This window comes from Mesoplodon bidens (genome assembly GCF_964165515.1).
Source record: "Mesoplodon bidens genome assembly, chromosome: 7".
NCBI classification, from domain to species: domain Eukaryota; kingdom Metazoa; phylum Chordata; class Mammalia; order Artiodactyla; family Ziphiidae; genus Mesoplodon; species Mesoplodon bidens.
The window spans coordinates 56604953-56621942 of record NC_138164.1 but is presented as its reverse complement, the minus strand read 5'-3'; the positions used below and the strand labels follow the sequence as shown (position 1 = coordinate 56621942).

At 50.0% G+C, this 16990-nt stretch overlaps 1 protein-coding gene across 7 annotated transcripts in view; it reads left to right on the top strand.

The window, feature by feature from the left end:
- Window positions 1–16990, top strand: part of LOC308620440 (synaptotagmin-9) — a 389294-nt gene that overhangs the window by 357674 nt on the left and 14630 nt on the right. For all 7 annotated transcript variants that reach the window (XM_081239989.1, XM_081239994.1, XM_081239995.1 and 4 more), the window contains 10 exons: window positions 702–813; window positions 3253–3314; window positions 4409–4484; window positions 5477–5580; window positions 7481–7548; window positions 9106–9163; window positions 10096–10137; window positions 13721–13859; window positions 15506–15647; window positions 16349–16477. In XM_081239989.1, coding sequence (XP_081096115.1) covers window positions 702–813; window positions 3253–3314; window positions 4409–4484; window positions 5477–5580; window positions 7481–7548; window positions 9106–9163; window positions 10096–10137; window positions 13721–13859; window positions 15506–15647; window positions 16349–16477 — 932 coding nt within the window. The remainder of the gene's footprint in view (window positions 1–701; window positions 814–3252; window positions 3315–4408; window positions 4485–5476; window positions 5581–7480; window positions 7549–9105; window positions 9164–10095; window positions 10138–13720; window positions 13860–15505; window positions 15648–16348; window positions 16478–16990) is intronic.

Below are 16990 nucleotides of genomic sequence, written 5' to 3'. Positions count from 1 at the left end.
GTATGCGCCTGTGTTGTACTTGTATGCTTGATTTGCAAAAGTACGTCCACTCAGCACACCTGAATGCTGTATGTAATGCTTGTATGTAATTTCATTTGGGTAAAGGAGCTAGATGTCTGAGGTTGGGCAGAGGCAGTGGCTATGCATTCAGGGTGGGAGAGTTTGAGGGAGGGGACTCTTGGCTCACTCATTGTCTACTCGCAGCAACTTGATTTCCACTGTATTTCCTGTATGGGGTGGAAAAATGAAAGATGAACATGCCTGTTACAATGGTTTACGTACATGCTACTGTGGAATATCTTGGTAGAAGGTAGACCATGTCCAAAAAGAGAATGTCCATCTTGGGACCAAGGGCAGCCCTCCCACTGAGCACGTTCCCACCTCCTCGGGCCTCTGTCTTATTTTGGCTGCAGAAGGCATGGGAGGGAAAGAGCCTGGTCAGGCAGGAGGATGCAGGAGAAAGAGCAGGTGGATGGCCAGGGCCACGGGCATGTCCTCAGTGGCCAGGAAGAGTGCATTCATTCCGCAGAGCTCCACCCTGTGGCGAGGGCAGTGAACACCTCTCACTGCTCACCTCTGGCAGCTTTGCTCCTAACTTCCTAATGTGTCCTCGGACCCACTGGCCCTGGGCTCTGACTTGAGGTACTTTGTCATGGTCTGGTAGTCCCTCTGAGCTGGTAGGATGGCTTTTTCTCTTCCAGGCTGAGGTAGCCCAGCTGCAAGAGCAGGTAGCCCTGAAGGATGCAGAAATTGAGCGTCTGCACAGTCAGCTCTCCCGGACTGCAGCTCTGCACAATGACCATGCAGAGAAAGGTAACTGGCCTGACTGTGACAGAATGCAGTTTGCCTCTTGGCCCTGGGCCCTCTCTTATAAGTGGGCATGTGTGTCTCTGGGTGTGTGTACTGCTGTGTGAGGAGGCATGCAACGTGCACGTACGTGTGTGTGTATGTGTGTTCGTGTGTGCATGCGTGAGCCTATAAAGCCCAGCTCTATTGTGGAATCATTACCATGAACCCCTCCCCTGTTCGGAGGACTCAGCTCTGAAGGCTTTTCTCAGATGCACTCTGACCACTGAAGCTCTCTGTGCAGCTACCCCTGGAGCTTTTACTCTGTCCCTTAATTGAAAGGACTTGTCTTTTGTGTCATCACCAAAGAAGAGGCTTTAGCAATTCATTCAGTCATTGAATGGATCCCTGCCTGATACTCACGTAAGAGCCTGAGGTTACAGAAACAAATGCGTTATTTCTCATCCTTTGGATCTCAACTTAAATGTTACCTCTCAGGAAGACCTTTCCTGGCCACCCTACTTCAACTAGGTGCCCCCATTTTTCTCAAACTCAGCATTCTTTTTTTCTTTCATAGTACTTATTGTAATTGATCAGCGTTGTATTTTGTGAGGTCTTGTATAGACTGTCATCCTCCTTCTGGGGCAGTGACTGTGTCTCTCTTATTTGAGACCATATCCACAGAGCTTCATACAGCATTCAGCCCATGGCTGCTAAGAGATATTTACTGAATAAGTGAAAGGATGGTGAATGGTCCCTGAGGAGTTCAAGTCTTGCTGATTAAAAATAGAGGCTAAATCCTCAAATATTCTTAATGCGTATTTGATATTTACAGCTATTTGCCTTATATACAAAATCACACACCCTCCAGCTTCTCCTCTGGCCCCCAGGCTGCAGAGCAGTGCTGGAGGAGGTCACATAGCCCTGTGAATTAGCCCCACTACAGAGTTGCAGCTGGGCCTCTGGCACCGCTTAGCTTAGATCCCTGGCTGGGGTGGGGAAGCTGTGCAAGCCCTGAAACAATGGCTTAGGCGGGAGGAGGAAATTAGTGACCCATATGCTCATCCCTCCGCCAGCCTTTCTCATTGTCTGCTCAAGCCACTGAGTATGTCACCTACTTTACACGGCCTAATGTGGAGGCTGGAGACCCCTGAGATACTCTAGACTGTCTGTGATGCTAAACTTGCATAGAGAGTTCCCCAGGCCCTGACTTCTGGGCCAGGCAGGCTCCCCCCTGCAGGCCCTGCTTCCCCACAGGCCTTGCCTTCCAGGCCCCGCCCCATTCCATCGCCGGGCACCTCCTGGAGCTGATCCTTGGGGCCTTGCTCAGGGTGGGGCCTGCCCAAGGCCTCAAGGTTTGCCAGTCTTCATCTGGAGCTTGCTGCCCTCCCCTCCACAAACTGGGTTGCCGAGTTGATCTTTAGCTGCCAAGAGCCTAAGACAATGAGCAGCGCTCGGCACCTTCCTCTGAAGATGAATCCCTACAACTATTTACACAAAGTCCATAAATCCATTCTTCCTATTCTTGTCGGATGTAGCAAGCATCCCAAAAGGAGATGGGGTGGCTATACATATTTTTGTCTCCTTGTCTCCTGTATTTTTCTTACATAGACATCCGTATTCTCTGTAGTACCCAATTTGGGGGTGGGTATAGGGCTTTGTTTGGAAAAACTAGCTATGTGTTCATTCTTAGACCTCCACATATTTGGCAGAAAGACCCCCAGCTCCTTTAGGCTTTGGCCTTTGACCTGGCTCTCCAGGCTAGTTTGGGAAGAATTCGAGAGAGTTTCTTGGGTCCAAAGTGAGAGAAGGCAATGTGTTGTCCACCACAGACTGACAAAGATCCCTTGGCCCATAGAGAAATTCTGTAGGCTTATGATGAACTAAGATTGTTTTCCTTAACAGTAGAGTTTGTTTTAATGTATTTATAGATGCAGCTAAATACTGTTAGTCAATTCCGACTGTGACCTTCTAAATTGAGCCAAGTACCTGACTCTTTTTTCCATAATCATTCTTTCCCTGTCTCTGTTCAGCTACAGACTTCCTTTTTTTTTCCCTCTCATTTTAAATTCTCCTCTGCTACAATCCATGGGACAGTGTGATTCTCTCTAAAACTAGTTAGCAGCCCAGGTACATGCCTACTCAAGTTATAAAGGATAAATGTCTGTTTCCTTGTGGGATGTCAGTCGTGAAAGATTTGGGGGTTCCTCTGTGTCACCCTTGAATAAATGGCATTTTGTTTTTTCCCCACAAATGTCTATAAAGAGAAGATAAAATAGTAGGTTCATTCGTTTAATAGTCCAACAAATATGTAATGAGACTGACTCTATGCCAGACACCATCATGGGCTCTTTAAAGAAGTAGGGACATGTAACTTATTCATATGGAAAGTCTTAGCATCTTAGCAGGTGGGAATAGTTGTCTGCATTTACGTAAATAATTCTTCCTATACCTAAATTCTTTTAGACCAAGAAATCCAACGTCTGAAAATGGGGATGGAAACTTTGCTTATTGCCAATGAAGATAAGGTAAGATGGCCATGGAATGGCCCTGCCCTTTCCCTGCTGACATTCCTGGTTCTGTTTGGTCCTATTAGTCTCTGATATTTTGGACAGGGCTGTGCCCATCAGACCACTGACTCAGGGAGGTGTCAGGAGAATGGCCTCTGCCTCCTAGACACATGGCTCAGCCATCTGTTTTTGGCTTTGATGCCTGGGAGCTTTGCCTAAATGGCATCTCCCAAAGGCAGAATAAGCCATGCCTGTTCATGCAGGTGTAGGGGAAAAAATACCACTGAGGTTACTGCCAATATCATAGCTGCTGCTCAGACTACTAGCAAAATTCAAGAAGAACGGTTCACCAATCTCCCACGTTCATGATCTGGTGAAAGCGTCGTAACTGGTGATGCATAATCATAAAATAGCCGCCTCCATAACTAGAGAGTACCTATCTGGCAAAAACATCAGCTCTAAGGATCACAACCCTGCATTTTACAGACGAGGAAACATACTCAAAGTGCTAATGTAGGTTTGCCCAAGGTCAGGTAACAGTAGATAGCAGAGCCAGGGTCATACCCAAGTTTATCTAACTCTGAAATCTGTGTGGCCTCCCAAGTCTCCAGCCTTTGCTGAAAGAAATGATCTCCTCTGGGAATTTCCTCTGTTGTGTAAGGAATCTCAGCCTCCTACGGAGCAAGTGAGAGTTCTGAGAGAAATACGACAGCTTTATTTTAGTCTTTTTTTTTTTTTTTTCACGTAGCTCCAGAGGACAATACTCAGACCAGGAGGCGGATTTCAATGGCTATGTCAGGAGGGTAGGGAGACAATGAGTTTCCTGCTTCATGAAATGTTTGAGCCCCTCGAAGGCTGTATCAAACAGGGATTGTTTTATGACTAGAGATTGGACTCATAGCCTTCAGGTAGAGGCAGGAGTGCTTACAGCTGCTCAGGAGGTAGACCACTGAGAACCCAGGGCCTGGACACTGTGTTTCCCTTTGGAATATTCTATGGGTTCCACATAGCATTTCTTCTCAGTGTGCCCAGAACATAGCCAGGGCCCCCGGATGAAATCACCAGGTGCCAGTGGTGTTGTTTACATAGAAATCTGTCTTGTCCTGTGACAGGACCGTCGGATAGAGGAGCTTACTGGGCTGTTAAACCAGTACCGAAGGGTGAAGGAGATCGTGATGGCGGCTCAAGGTAAGAGCAAGGGGGAGCTTGCCATTTTCTCCCCCAGATATTCCATCTCTACTGTGTTAAATCCAGGGGCAGACCTGCCAGAAGAGGCCTCATCTTCATTTGGAAAAATGCTCTGCTGGAGAACGGAGCTGGTTAGACTGCCCTGGGTGGTGGGAAACTGGCAGCTGTTGCTTTCCAGAAATTGTGTCAAATGGCAGTCAGGCCAGAACTTCCAGGGACCATCCAGATCGCCAAGGAAAGACAGCCTTCAATTCGAGCCATTGGCAATCCCTACCCTTGGAAGATCTATGCATCTGCCCAGGACACCCCTTAGAGGCAATGAGTGCAGTCAAACCTGGATCCAAAGGCAACTTAATACCCTTGTTGGGGATTAGAGCTTGCCCACCTCCTGGAGAATCTAAAAGCTTCCCCAACAGACACCAGGACACTTGGGGAGCCTTCTTTGAGTTGCTGGGGACCTGGATTCCCATAGGAAGTCACAGGGCAGTGAGAGCTGTTTGTGTTGCCCTGAAGAATCTTCTGAATCACACTTTTAATGTCCCTTTATGTGTTTCTTTGTCCTTTTTTTTTTTTTTTTTTTTTTTGGTTGCGTTGGGTCTTCGTTGCACATGGGCTTTCTCTAGTTGTGGCGAGCGGGGGCTACTCTTCATTGCCGTACGCGGCCTTCTTATTGCGGTGGCTTCTCTTGTTGCAGAGCATGGGCTCTAGGCACACAGGCTTCAGTAGTTGTGGCTCACGGGCTCTAGAGCGCAGGCTCAGTAGTTGTGGCGCACGGACTTAGTTGCTCTGCGGCATGTGGGATCTTCCTGGACCAGGGCTCGAACCCATGTCCTCTGCATTGGCAGGTGGATTCCTAACCACTGAGCCACCAGGGAAGTTCCTCTTTGTCCTCCTTAATGAAGGAGAAACAACGTTAGGATTCTGTGGTACAATTAGAGGTTTCTAAACAAGTCACGTGGTAGTAATTATCTCTTCTGCCTTAATGCTTCCAGGACCTTCGGAAAGAACTCTCTCAATCAATGAGGAAGAACTGGAGGGAGGTTTCAGAAACTGGAACACTGCAAATAAAGGCCCTGAAGAACTTCTTAAACCAGAGGTACTGTGTTTCCAGTCATGATGTGGGGTTTCAGCAGGCCCCAGGAGCTTACCCTGGGCCTGGGGGAGGATCTAGTCAGGTACCAGTTGGGTATGTCTCAGGTGTAAATCTTGACAGGTAGAAAAAATTAAATCAATGGAGTTAGCCCCCGAGGCCTTGGGAAGAGCACTGAGGCTGGGGAGCAGTCAGGGCCTGTGTTCCGGTTGGGAGGGACAGCATAGTGGATACTGGACTTCCCAGGATAGGAATTTTCTTTTTTAACTGGTTTCCTTGTTTGTTTTTGCCTTTCCTCTCTGGACTATAAGCCTAGACCAAAGGTGTTCTTGTTTTATTTACCACTGTCTCTCCAGGATCTGCAGTGATGCCTGATACCCAGTAGGATTCAACAAATATTTGTTTAATGAATGAATGAATGCATCTTGCTCATTTGCAGGGATAGCTGAACTTTTGAAGTGATACATTCCTATTTCACAGACAACATCCCGCCCCTATAACCAGCATACAGATTTCCTTTTTTCTTGTTTAAAATTTGATCCAGTTCTATGAACCTCTCTGGACTTAGTCTAGATACACGTAGGCAAATTAACTCATAGATACAGATCTCAGATGAAGAAGGGGTTTCAGCCCAGGATCCAAAAGGTTCGTGAAACTCCAGAACAGTCACAATGAAAAAGGATCTTAGCAGTCCAACTCAATCCTTTCAATTAAGGGAGGAGCAAAAGTGTCACCCGGTGGCCTAGTGATGTAGTCAGAGCAAGCATCCCAGATTGCTGGCAATGATAGCAGTAACTGATACCCAGTACCTCTGGGTGGTCCCTGTGATGAGCACTGCACATGACTCACCTCATTTACTCCTCATGACCTCTTTGGGATTCTTCTTTTATTGTGTTGCAGCTGAGGCTCAGAGAGGGTAAGTAATCTGCTCTAGGTCACCCAGCAAGTAGACGGCAGAACTTGGACTTGAACACAAAAGCCCAGGCTTTTAACAACTTACGTACTATGATGCCAGGGTTCTTTCTATGGTAGACCAAAAAGATACTGGGATCTAGAGAATAGAGGCAGCCCTTGCAGACAGGAAAGACATCAAATTGCGTCCTTATCTACCACCAGATTAGCTCACGTTCATTCCACCCTTGGTACTCTTGCCTTTCTGGCCTCCTTGCTAAGCTCATTCTCATTTCTCAAGATTCAGCTCAAGTGTTCTCCCCTCTGAAGCCTTCCTAACCTTCCCACCGACAAGAAGGATCCTCTCCCTCCCCTCTATCCCCATATTATATTATAGGTATTGGTATCAGAGGGACATGTTGCATTGCTCTTTCATCCTAATTAACTTACCTGACTCCCTGATGTGGGCAATGCTTGCCCCACACCCAGCACAGGGCCTGGCAGGCAGTAGATAGATGTTGCTCGTGTTTGTTGATTGACTATATGAATTACAGAGTTGCTCATTGCCAGCAGAAATCGACTCCGGCTGACCTTTGCCAACAAGGAATGTTTTTAAGAGGGTGTGCAGTGGCTCACTGAATGAAAGGAAAAGCTGAAGAACCAAGCTCAGAAAAGGCAGGGGCAGCAGGGATTCAGGTCTCAGGACTGACTTGTCAGGACTCTACTGCTAGAATGTGAACTTAGGCCCTGGAAGGAGAGGCAAGTTGGCCAAGGTTGTTCAGTATACCTTCCTCCTTGTCTACAGCCATACCACCCTGAACACACCTGATCTTGTCCAATATGTCTTCCTTTTTGGCATCCTAAAAAAGCAAGGCATTGGAATTGGTGTAGCCATCATGGCTGTACCCAGGGGTGGAGATGTAACTCCCCAAGAGGAATTGTCCAAAAAAGGGGAAAGGATGGTGGGTAGTCTCCAAACAGTATCTGTCCAGTGACTCTTCCGTTTCCGGTGCAGGTATCTCCAAGAGGTAGCTCTCCCACGGTGGGACCACCCCCACTACCGCAGAAATCACTGGAAACCAGGTAGGAGGCCCAAGCACCTCCGTGGAGCCACTGTGCTCTCAGGCCCCTCTCGGGGCTCCAGACGTGGCAGTGAGCACAGCCACCATGTCCTGAGCACACCTGTCCTCCCTTTTGGCCCCAGCAGTGGTCACAAGGGCCAAAATGGTGGAGCAGTCATGAACCATGCCTACCTGCCCTGGCCACAGAGGGCCTTCCCTTCCCACAGGCTGAAGGTCCTGGTCGTTGTCACTGAGAAAAGACTTGGCCAGGGGTTGGGGCCTCAGAGAAGAGGTGGCTGCACCTCATCTGCGCCCCCTAGTGGTTCTTCAGAGCAGCTTGTGAGGTGTGCCTGTCATTCTCGTCAGCCCCTCTGGAACATCCTTCCTGCTCTCAGGGAATCTAGCCCTGTGACAATCCACATTCTCCAGGGAGGACCATTTCTCCTCACAGGGAAATTGGTCCAGTTGCTTTGGGGAAGCTTCACATAGCAATGAGCTTATCACAGGCTGGCCTGTGGGGTCACTTCGCTGCCACCTGACTGATTCCCTCGAAAATGAACCTATTTCTAGTTCCCTACATCAGCTCTTTAGAACACATTTCCAAGTTATGGGGATCTGGAGCTTTACTGCCGAGAGCAGGCTGCCTTTCAGCCAAGGTATCTGGGGAATACAGCCACAAGCGTGGTGGGAGCTTCCCCAGAAGGGCACTGAGTCTTCAGAGGTCTGAAGCCTGTGCACTCTGAACCCCATTTTCCAGAAAGCCATTGTTCCCTGAGCCTTTAGCCTCAGGGGAAAACGGCAGTGTCAAGGAGGGCAACTGGCCAGTCCTTAGTTTTGCAGAAGAAGAAATTTGGTTGATGAGTTCACTCGGAAGTCAGCACTGAGTGACTCACACTGACCCGACTCACAAGAGACTAATGTACTAACAGATGCTGATTTATTCATATGAACTGAGAAATATCACTGCCAAGGAGACTTGACACAAGGTAACCCTGTTGCCTCTTCTCTATCCAGTTGGTGCCCTTCTCTGCAAAATAGTCCCGGAGAAAGCAAATCCTCTGAGCAGACTCCTCAGGGCATCCAGAGACAGAGCAGAGGGTTGAAGGATCCTAGCAGGTGATGCTTTGGAGCTGTGGCTGATGTGCTCATCTCCACTCCAAGGTGGCACCACCTCCCTCGCTGGATTACTGTCAGACTCACAGACAAGGCAGTATTGGCTTTTGACTCCACAGACATTGGCCTTCTTTTATGACCACACAACAGCCAGCTCCCACCGATGCCACTGAATTGAGTGTATTCAGGTTTTTTGAGGAATGCCAAGGACTTTTGATTTGGATTTCAGTGATGCTCTCATGCCCTCACCAAGACATTGTCAGACCAGGCCATCCCCAAAGTGGGCCATTCTCATCTTATGTGTAATGGTTATGATGAGAGGGTGTTTTGTTTTGTTTTTTTCCTGCCCTTGACCCTAAGCCCAAGATAGACTACCAGTTAAACATTTGAAGTGTCCTCTGCGCGAATGATACCACGTACCTCCTTCTCCAGTTACTGTTTCCTTATTGACTTTGTGTTTTTCCAGGGCTCAGAAAAAACTCTCCTGTAGTCTCGAAGACCTGAGAAGTGAATCCGTGGATAAGGTCAGCCCATCAGTCTATCCATAAAGATGTCTGAGTTACTTCTTTGTGCCCAGCACTGTGCTGGGATACACAGGCTGGGTGCTGTCCCTACCTCGTGGAAGCTTTTATCAAGTTTGCTGGGCAGGCAGGAATTACAGGAACATTTTGAGAAAATGTTCAGGTGCGGTGTGGCCCAAGGCATCCTAGAGGCAGGGCAAGTCAGGACACGCTACCTAGAGTTGGTGAGAGAAGATGCTGAGGTGGGCACGGGCAGGTTTGGGGAAATGGTGCAGAGTAGGAGGAGGTTAGGTCAGAGCCACGAGTCAGATGGAGCCAGAGGGCATCTCGAATCCAGGCCCCGTTTCTCCAGGGCACTTGGGAGTGTTGCACAGATTTTGAATGAGGACATAATGTGGATAAAGGAGACCCCAGGGGTGGGTTATGGGATAAAGTAGATTGGAGAGGAAGCTTTTTAAAGAGTCTAGAAAGGCATGAGGAGGGCTTTGTGGCCCCTGACCAGGTGGGTAACCCCCATGCTGAAGGGGAGGGTCACAGGCTCTTGAGCAGCAAGGTCACTGAAGATGCAGGGGTCCTGCCCTATAGACAACCTTCAGTGACCTTACCGCATAGATCCCTTGATGTCCAGCAGTACGCCAGACTCCCTGGTATACAGTAGAAAACCAGGAAGGATGGAGCTGGCAGTGGCTTTGCTCCCACAATCACGTGCCTCTCGCTCCCCCAATCAGATAGCTGGCAGCTACCCGGGGACATCTGTCCATGAGGTCGGACAGTGACCTGTGTTTCCTCCATGGATGGTGATGATCTGACATAAAGACGGGGAGGGAGGGATGAGCCTGGCAGGTTCAGGCCGGCAGGTGGCCCTGAGTTGCTGTTGTGACTAACGCAGTTCTCCTTTTCTCCACACAACTGAAATCCTCCTTGCCATCCCATAGTGCGTCGGTGGGAACCAGCTCTCCCCAGTGGTAGAACCCAAGGTACATTAACCGCATGTCCCTTTCGTCTATGTGAGGTTGTGCTGTTTGCCAGAATCTCTTCACTTAGCAAGTTACAGCTCTGGTAACCTTACGACATGTTGACTGCAAGGGGCAGCAGGGTGACAGGAATGATGAAACTTCCTCTCCGGGGTTCTTTCTATGTCTGTGCTTTCATCTCTGTTATCTGTGGGATACGATTTCTTATCTCCTCCATCTTATAGGCTCTGATAATTCCTCTTTGACAAGGCAAAGTAGATCTGATCTCTGGGAAAGGGGATATTATGATCTCAGCACACAAGTAGAGGAATATGACAGCTCTCATCCTTTCTGCGCTGATAAGTCATGATTAAAAAAACCCAGGAGCACTTCCCTGGTGGCTCAGTGGTTAAGAATCCGCCTGCCAATGGAGGGGACATGGGTCCGAGCCCTGGTCCGGGAAAGATCCCACGTGCCATGGAGCAACTAAGCCCGTGCGCCACAACTACTGAGCCTGCGCTCTAGAGCCCGCGAGCCACAACTACTGAGCCCACGAGCCATGACTGCTGAGGCTCACGCGCCTAGAGCCTGTGCTCCGCAACGAGAAGCCACTGCAATGGGAAGCCCATGCACTGCAATGAAGAGTAGCCCCCACTCGCCGCAACTAGAGAAAGCCCGCGCGCAGCAACGAAGACCCAACGCAGCCAAAGATAAATAAATAAATAATCAAAACAAACAAACAAAAGACCCAGGAGCACACTCAGCCTCAGGTGCAAGGATCCTTCTGTAGTGTCCCCTCACATGGGTGTCTGGCCCTTGCTTTCTGTGACTGAGAGCTCATGACATTGTAAGACACCCCGTGTTCTTTTCCAGCTCTGTTAGACCCATCTCTGGGCCTCCCTAGAAGGAGCATCCGCGGATCGGCTCTCGCTGTGGAGTCCGTGGAATGAGTCAGTCTCCCCTGCTCCTCACAGCTCTAGAACTGGAGTCCCTCAGTCCCTCTCCGAGTTACCATCTTCTCATGTGCACAGGTCACAAGCCCTTGAAGTTCCTATTTTGTCACCTTAGGATACGCACTTGGTCCTCACTGTGTGCTCTACGTCGTGCCCTGGACCATGCCGGAGGCTGATATTGTAGATGGGGTCTGCCCCGCGCACACCTCGCTCCAGGGACTGATGCTGTGCTTACTGCTGTCAGTCCAGACCCTGGGCAAGGGATAATCCTCTGTGCCTCTGTTTAGTTCTGTCCTCGTGTGCTAGGCCAGAGGCAGGAATTGTTATTCTTTATTTAGAAACAATAAAACTGAGGTTCTGAGGGCCTAAAGAGAGAGGGTTTGGCCCGAGTCGGTCTGACTCACAGCCTGGGGTCTTCCCGCTCGGGTGTGCTACGTCTGTGCTGTTTTAGGGCAGCTGGGTCATCAACCATCTGCTGCTCCTCGCCTGAGATTTCCATCCCCCACCCCTGTAACCAGGGTTATTCTTCTCAGAGACTGCAGGCGCAGAACCGACCTCAAGCATTTCTGTTTCCTCTGTGTCCTGTTCTGATGTTGCACCCCTTTCTCCAGCAGTGAGTCCTTCCTTCCTAGCTTCTCTTCTTGGCTGAACAGAGCTGAGAGAGCCCTTTCCATTGCCCTTGGTTTCTTTCGTCGTCTTTCTCACAGGTCTGGGCTGCCTTTGAAGCCCGTCTTACAGGAGGCTCTGCCCTCTTTTATCTCAGCTCCTCAGCGACCTCCCAAGGCAGCCCACATGGGAGGCCTTGGTTGTCTCTGCCCTGTCTTAGGGAGGCCTGTGTGATGATGCAACAGATCTGTTCCTGCGCCCTCCCCACTCCCACATCTCCTGTATAATATGGAGCTGGGAGGCATGCCCTTCAGTTCTCGAAACTTTTTGAATTCTGCCTTCACCACCATCAGTGGTTCCTGGGTCTGACTGTGCATCAGAGTAATCTGAGATTCATTTTAAAAACACAGACTCCCGGGGTGCCCTACCAGAGGGGCTGATTCATGGGTGCAGTTGGGATGTGGGGAATTTATATTTACAAGTGTCCCAGGTGATTATGAAGCAGCCCTTGCCTGGGCTAGTATTTGGAAACTGTTGGTCTTGACCATAGGTCTGATCAGGTTCAGCCTGTACCTCATGGGTCATCATGAATTTAAGAATTGTGTGCTCTCCGTCTCTTAAGGTTCCGATTATTTCCACTTCACCAGCCAGTTCCTTCAGAATCCCTTGAAAATTTAGCCCACTATTCTCGTATCTCTCCTTTCTGAGATGATTTATAGAGGATTAGTATTCAATGTTCAATGACTGAATTGGATTTCAAACAATTTCCAGGACATGCCTTTGTAAGCAAACTGAATTCAGAAATTTATCGGGCACTTGGCTTTTAACTAAATGAAACTTCAAAAGATGTCGCTGCTGGGGACTTCCCTGGTGGCGCAGTGGTTAAGAATCTGTCTGCTAATGCAGGGGACATGGGTTAGAGCCCTGGTCTGGGAAGATCCCACATGGCACGGAGCAACTAAGCCCATGTGCCACAACTACTGAAGCCCGCGTGCCTAGAGCCCGTGCTCCGCAACAAAGAGAGGCCACCGCAATGAAAAGCCCGTGCACCACAGCAAAGAGTAGCCCTCGCTCACGCCAACTAGAGAAAGCCTGTGCACAGCAATGAAGACCCAACACAGCCAAGTAAATAAATGTATAACAAAACAAAAAAAACAAAACACAAGATATTACTGTCACTGAAGTCTCCCATTACTTTTCTGACTTGTCAGTTTTGAAATCGGTTTTGTCTTTCTTCTTTTCTACTTTTCTTCTGGGTCCAGTTAAGAGATCCACAGTTGATTACCTTGGTAACGTTGCTTTAATTTCTCTTTTCTTTTCACTCAAATGCATCCCGCTGTGTTTCCCTCAGGTTTGTGGACGTAGGGCCCATTAAATCCTTCTTGACCAAACAAGTGCCATTCTTCTTCCCCTTTAAATCAGCTTGTTTCTTTGGGACCCTTTCTATGGCTGGGGTCTGAGCACAGGGCCCGCTGCACTGGGGCTGAACCTCATGCAGACTGTGGTCCTGAGTTCCTGGGGGGCTCCGTGCTGGCATGTAGCCCTCCAGCCCGCTTCTGCTCACACCTCCCCGAGTGTGTGCTGTCTTGCTTCACCTTAACCTGATACTTTTCAAAATAACTATTATCGTAATATATGAGTAATAGATAATATTATATATTCTAAACATAAAATAAAGCAATAGGTATAGCTTTTATTGGAATTCTCGTCTGTGTATTCAAAGAGCTTGAAGGGTAGTTCACAGCTGTTGATTCCTTGAACCTCTGAGCGCGAGGCCAAATGGCAAAGGCTTCCCTTTCTGCTTGGACTCGGCTGCAGTCAGCCTTGGATGTGGGCTCGACTCTGTCCCCATCTCACTGTGTGGCTTTGGGCAAGTTTCTTTCTTTCTCAGAGTTCTGATCCCATTTCCTGGCCTGGAATAAATAACCTTTTTGAGGGGTCTTTAAGTCGGCCTAAGTTTAAAAATGGCTCGTAGAGAACAGGGAGTTGTTTCTGCATCCGAAGATTTCCTAACTGGGTTTGGGGCGCTCTCTCCCTCTTTCCAATAGGACGGCCCTTTCCTGGTGGAGCACAAGTACCCCACGTTACCTGGGAAGCTTTCAGGAGCCACACCCAATGGAGAGGCTGCCAGATCTTCTCCCACTGCCTCCCCACATGACCCCACAGGGAGCGGCCTGCTGAGGCTGAGTGAGTGTCCAGGCCCCAGGCTTGGCAGCCTCTGGAGCCTCGGCCTTGGCATTTCCACTGTTGCACGAGGTCCCTGCACCGCCCCCCCCCACCATAGCCCACAATTGGAGAACGGGGGTGGGCACGGGTGGATGGGACAAGTCCTACCTCAGGGTGGTCCCACGTCCAGAGGTGATTGCTGTCTGTCTGGGCACAAGGTTTCCTGCCAGAAACACTTCAGAGCCCAAGAGAACCAGGGTGTGTACCCACCTTCTTTCCACCTGCAATTACTCTACCCCCGTTGCCCCTCCTCCTCTCTTCCTCCTCTCTCCACCTGCTCCTGGCCTTCCCGTCATTCCTCTTCCCCTCCCTCTTAGACACCTCAATCCCCCCTCCCTGGTCCTCCCCCCTCCTCCTTTGTCCTCCTGATCTGCTCTTTCCTGTCTCTGCCTTCCTCTCTGCAGCCTCCCTATTACCCACAGGATGATATTATCTGCTCTTCCAAGGGAGAGCATTTCCTTAGAGAAGTGGAATCAGCGGTCACTGGGCGAGGATGTCAGTCCCCAGGTGTCCTTCTGGTGCTTTAGCATCTGAAATGGAGGTCTCTGCACAGTAGGCTGTATTTCCCCAATAGCAGCAGCAGATCAGTGGGGCCCAGAATGGAACATTCTGGTCCCGACAACTGGCCGTACCCCTGACTCCTCATCCCTGGCTGTTCCCCGAGCCAGCCCATGGGTTGGCTTCTGCCCTTGGCCAGTCCTGCCTTTGGCTACAGGAACTCCAGATAAGCCCTTGAATGAGTATGTCCTAGCGACACTCAGACTGTGGACTTCCTGCAGCTTTGGACCATTCTCGTCTAAGTGAGCTCTGGCACCCACACAAGAGCAGTGGGTGGCCCGGTGTATTCAGTCCCCGCTGCCCCCTGCCCCTCCCCGCATGTGGATGCCTCACCGGCCAGGAAGCAACACCAGGAGCATTTGGTCCCCTCACATAGGGCTGCCTCTCGCCGCCGTGACCCTGTAGGTCAGGCTCAGTCACCATTCACCCCCATCCTTCCTCGTGGGATTAGTTTTCTTTCTGTTTGAGTTTTTCCCTCTTGCTTGATGACTCTTGTTTATTTCTTTGCTTCCCTATAACTCTGTTGGGCTGGACTTTGGCCTCTCTTGCTTCTTCGTGTGGCTTCTCTGCTTCTTGGTTGGCTGGAGATCGTGGCCGGAGTGTCAGTGCCCCCGTGCTAGGTACTGTACCCTTCCAGGTGAGGTGGGGAGTGAGATTCCCTTATTTCCCTCTGGTGACACCCTCCCTTTCCTGAACATTCATCCAGGTCCCCCTCCTGCTTGTATTCCTGCATCTCCCTGGGGGAAAAGAGAGGAAGCTCCTTGCTGGAGTTACCCTGCAAGGTTTGGGACCCCAAACTCTGAGAATTTGAAGACATTCGCTCACCCAGATTTGAAACCTTAAGCTCGCTAACTCCCCAGAGAGAAAACCTGGAGTGCGCCTGAGCCCCTGCTGGTCTCTGAGATCTTACTGTGAAGTTCCGTCCTGAAGGCAGAGCGGGGCAGACCTCCTGACTCCCACTGAAGGGATGGCCCAGGCTCAGGGAGAAGGTTTGCAGAGGTCATGTTCCTTCTTGTCATTCACGTGTCATTCCATTCTTTCAATCTCAGGAGACACAGAAAGTGGTTGGGACGACACTGCTGTGGTCAATGACATCTCACCCACGTCATCGGGCACCGAGTCCAGCCCCCAGTCTCCCCTGACACCAGATGGTAAACGGAGCCCCAAAGGCATCAAGAAATTCTGGGGAAAGTAAGTCGGTGATGATCATAATTATATTGCTTGGAATTAATATTGTTCCTGAGTGGGCAAAACATCTCCATAACCCCCTGTATAATTAGATGCTGGAACAGCAGTAAGTACTGAGTGGTTATGTGTAGAGAGAAGACTTTGAATCACTTTTTAGGGCCCAGAGAAGGAGAACTATGAAAGGAGCCCATTAAATATAGCCGGTTGCCTTACGTGTCATTCATTTTAGGCATCCATCCATCCCACAGACCCTGAGCACATCCTCTGAAGCTTACATATGTGCTTTGGAGAGGTACATGGATGAGACCAGTTTCTTCCTCTGCAGGACTCAGTCTGTGTCTTAAGAAGTCTTTGAGGACAGAAAGATGAATCCTTTCTGGCCCTGCTGACTGAGTCTGTGAAATGAGGCAGAAACTGGGGCCTCCTCTCAGGCAGCAACCTGCACTTTGACCCCCGGGGAGAGGGGCCCAATCCCAGAGGCAGGGTTAGAATTGAGGCTGGGTCTGGCCAAGGAGCTATCACAGGTCTTGATGCTGGACCTCTGGGGAAGCACCGGGAGGCAGGGCTTCCATCCCAGTGCCCCGGAGCCCCGGGGCACATCCAGAGCCCCGGTTATGGCTCGTGAGGCCCTGTGTGGGAGGCGTGCACTGACTACAGGCTTTTAGTCTGCCCTCTGACGTCTCCACGGATTCCTCTCCACACAGAATCCGAAGGACTCAGTCAGGAAGTTTCAACAGCGATGCCCCAGGGGTGGCCGAGTTTCGACGAGGTGGACTCCGGGCAACTGCAGGGCCAAGACTCTCTAGGACCAGAGACCCCAAGGGTCAGAAAAGGTAAGGCTCCCTCCAGTCCATCTACAAGGAACTGTGTAAAATCTTGTCTAGGCTGGAGTGGGAATGGGGGCTGGATGCCCCAGAGCCTCCAGAGATGGAAGGCAGGAGCCCCTAGTGCAGAGCTTCTTGACCTTTCCCCTTTGACATGTGTGGACATTGCTCACGCTTATTTATAGGTGCACCGAGGTAAAGGCAGAGGCTGCCTATAGCCAGAGGTGCTGGGGCGGGAGGTGGCGCTCCAGCCCCGCTAAGAACCCCAGCAGCTCTGCACATCTGCAGTCCACTTTGGGCAGGCCTTGGCGTGATAGGTTGAGAGGCTCCACTGCAGCCATTCAGAGCACAGATGCTGGAGTCAGAGACCTGGGTTGGAATCTCTGTTTAACCACTTCCTAGCAGTGAGCCCTAAACCAGGTTCTGTAACTTCTCTACATCTCAGTTTCCTGATCTCTGAAGTGGGGCGGGGGGGTGGTGGTGGTCAAAAACAAGTATTTGTGAAAGTTCTTGTGAGGATTA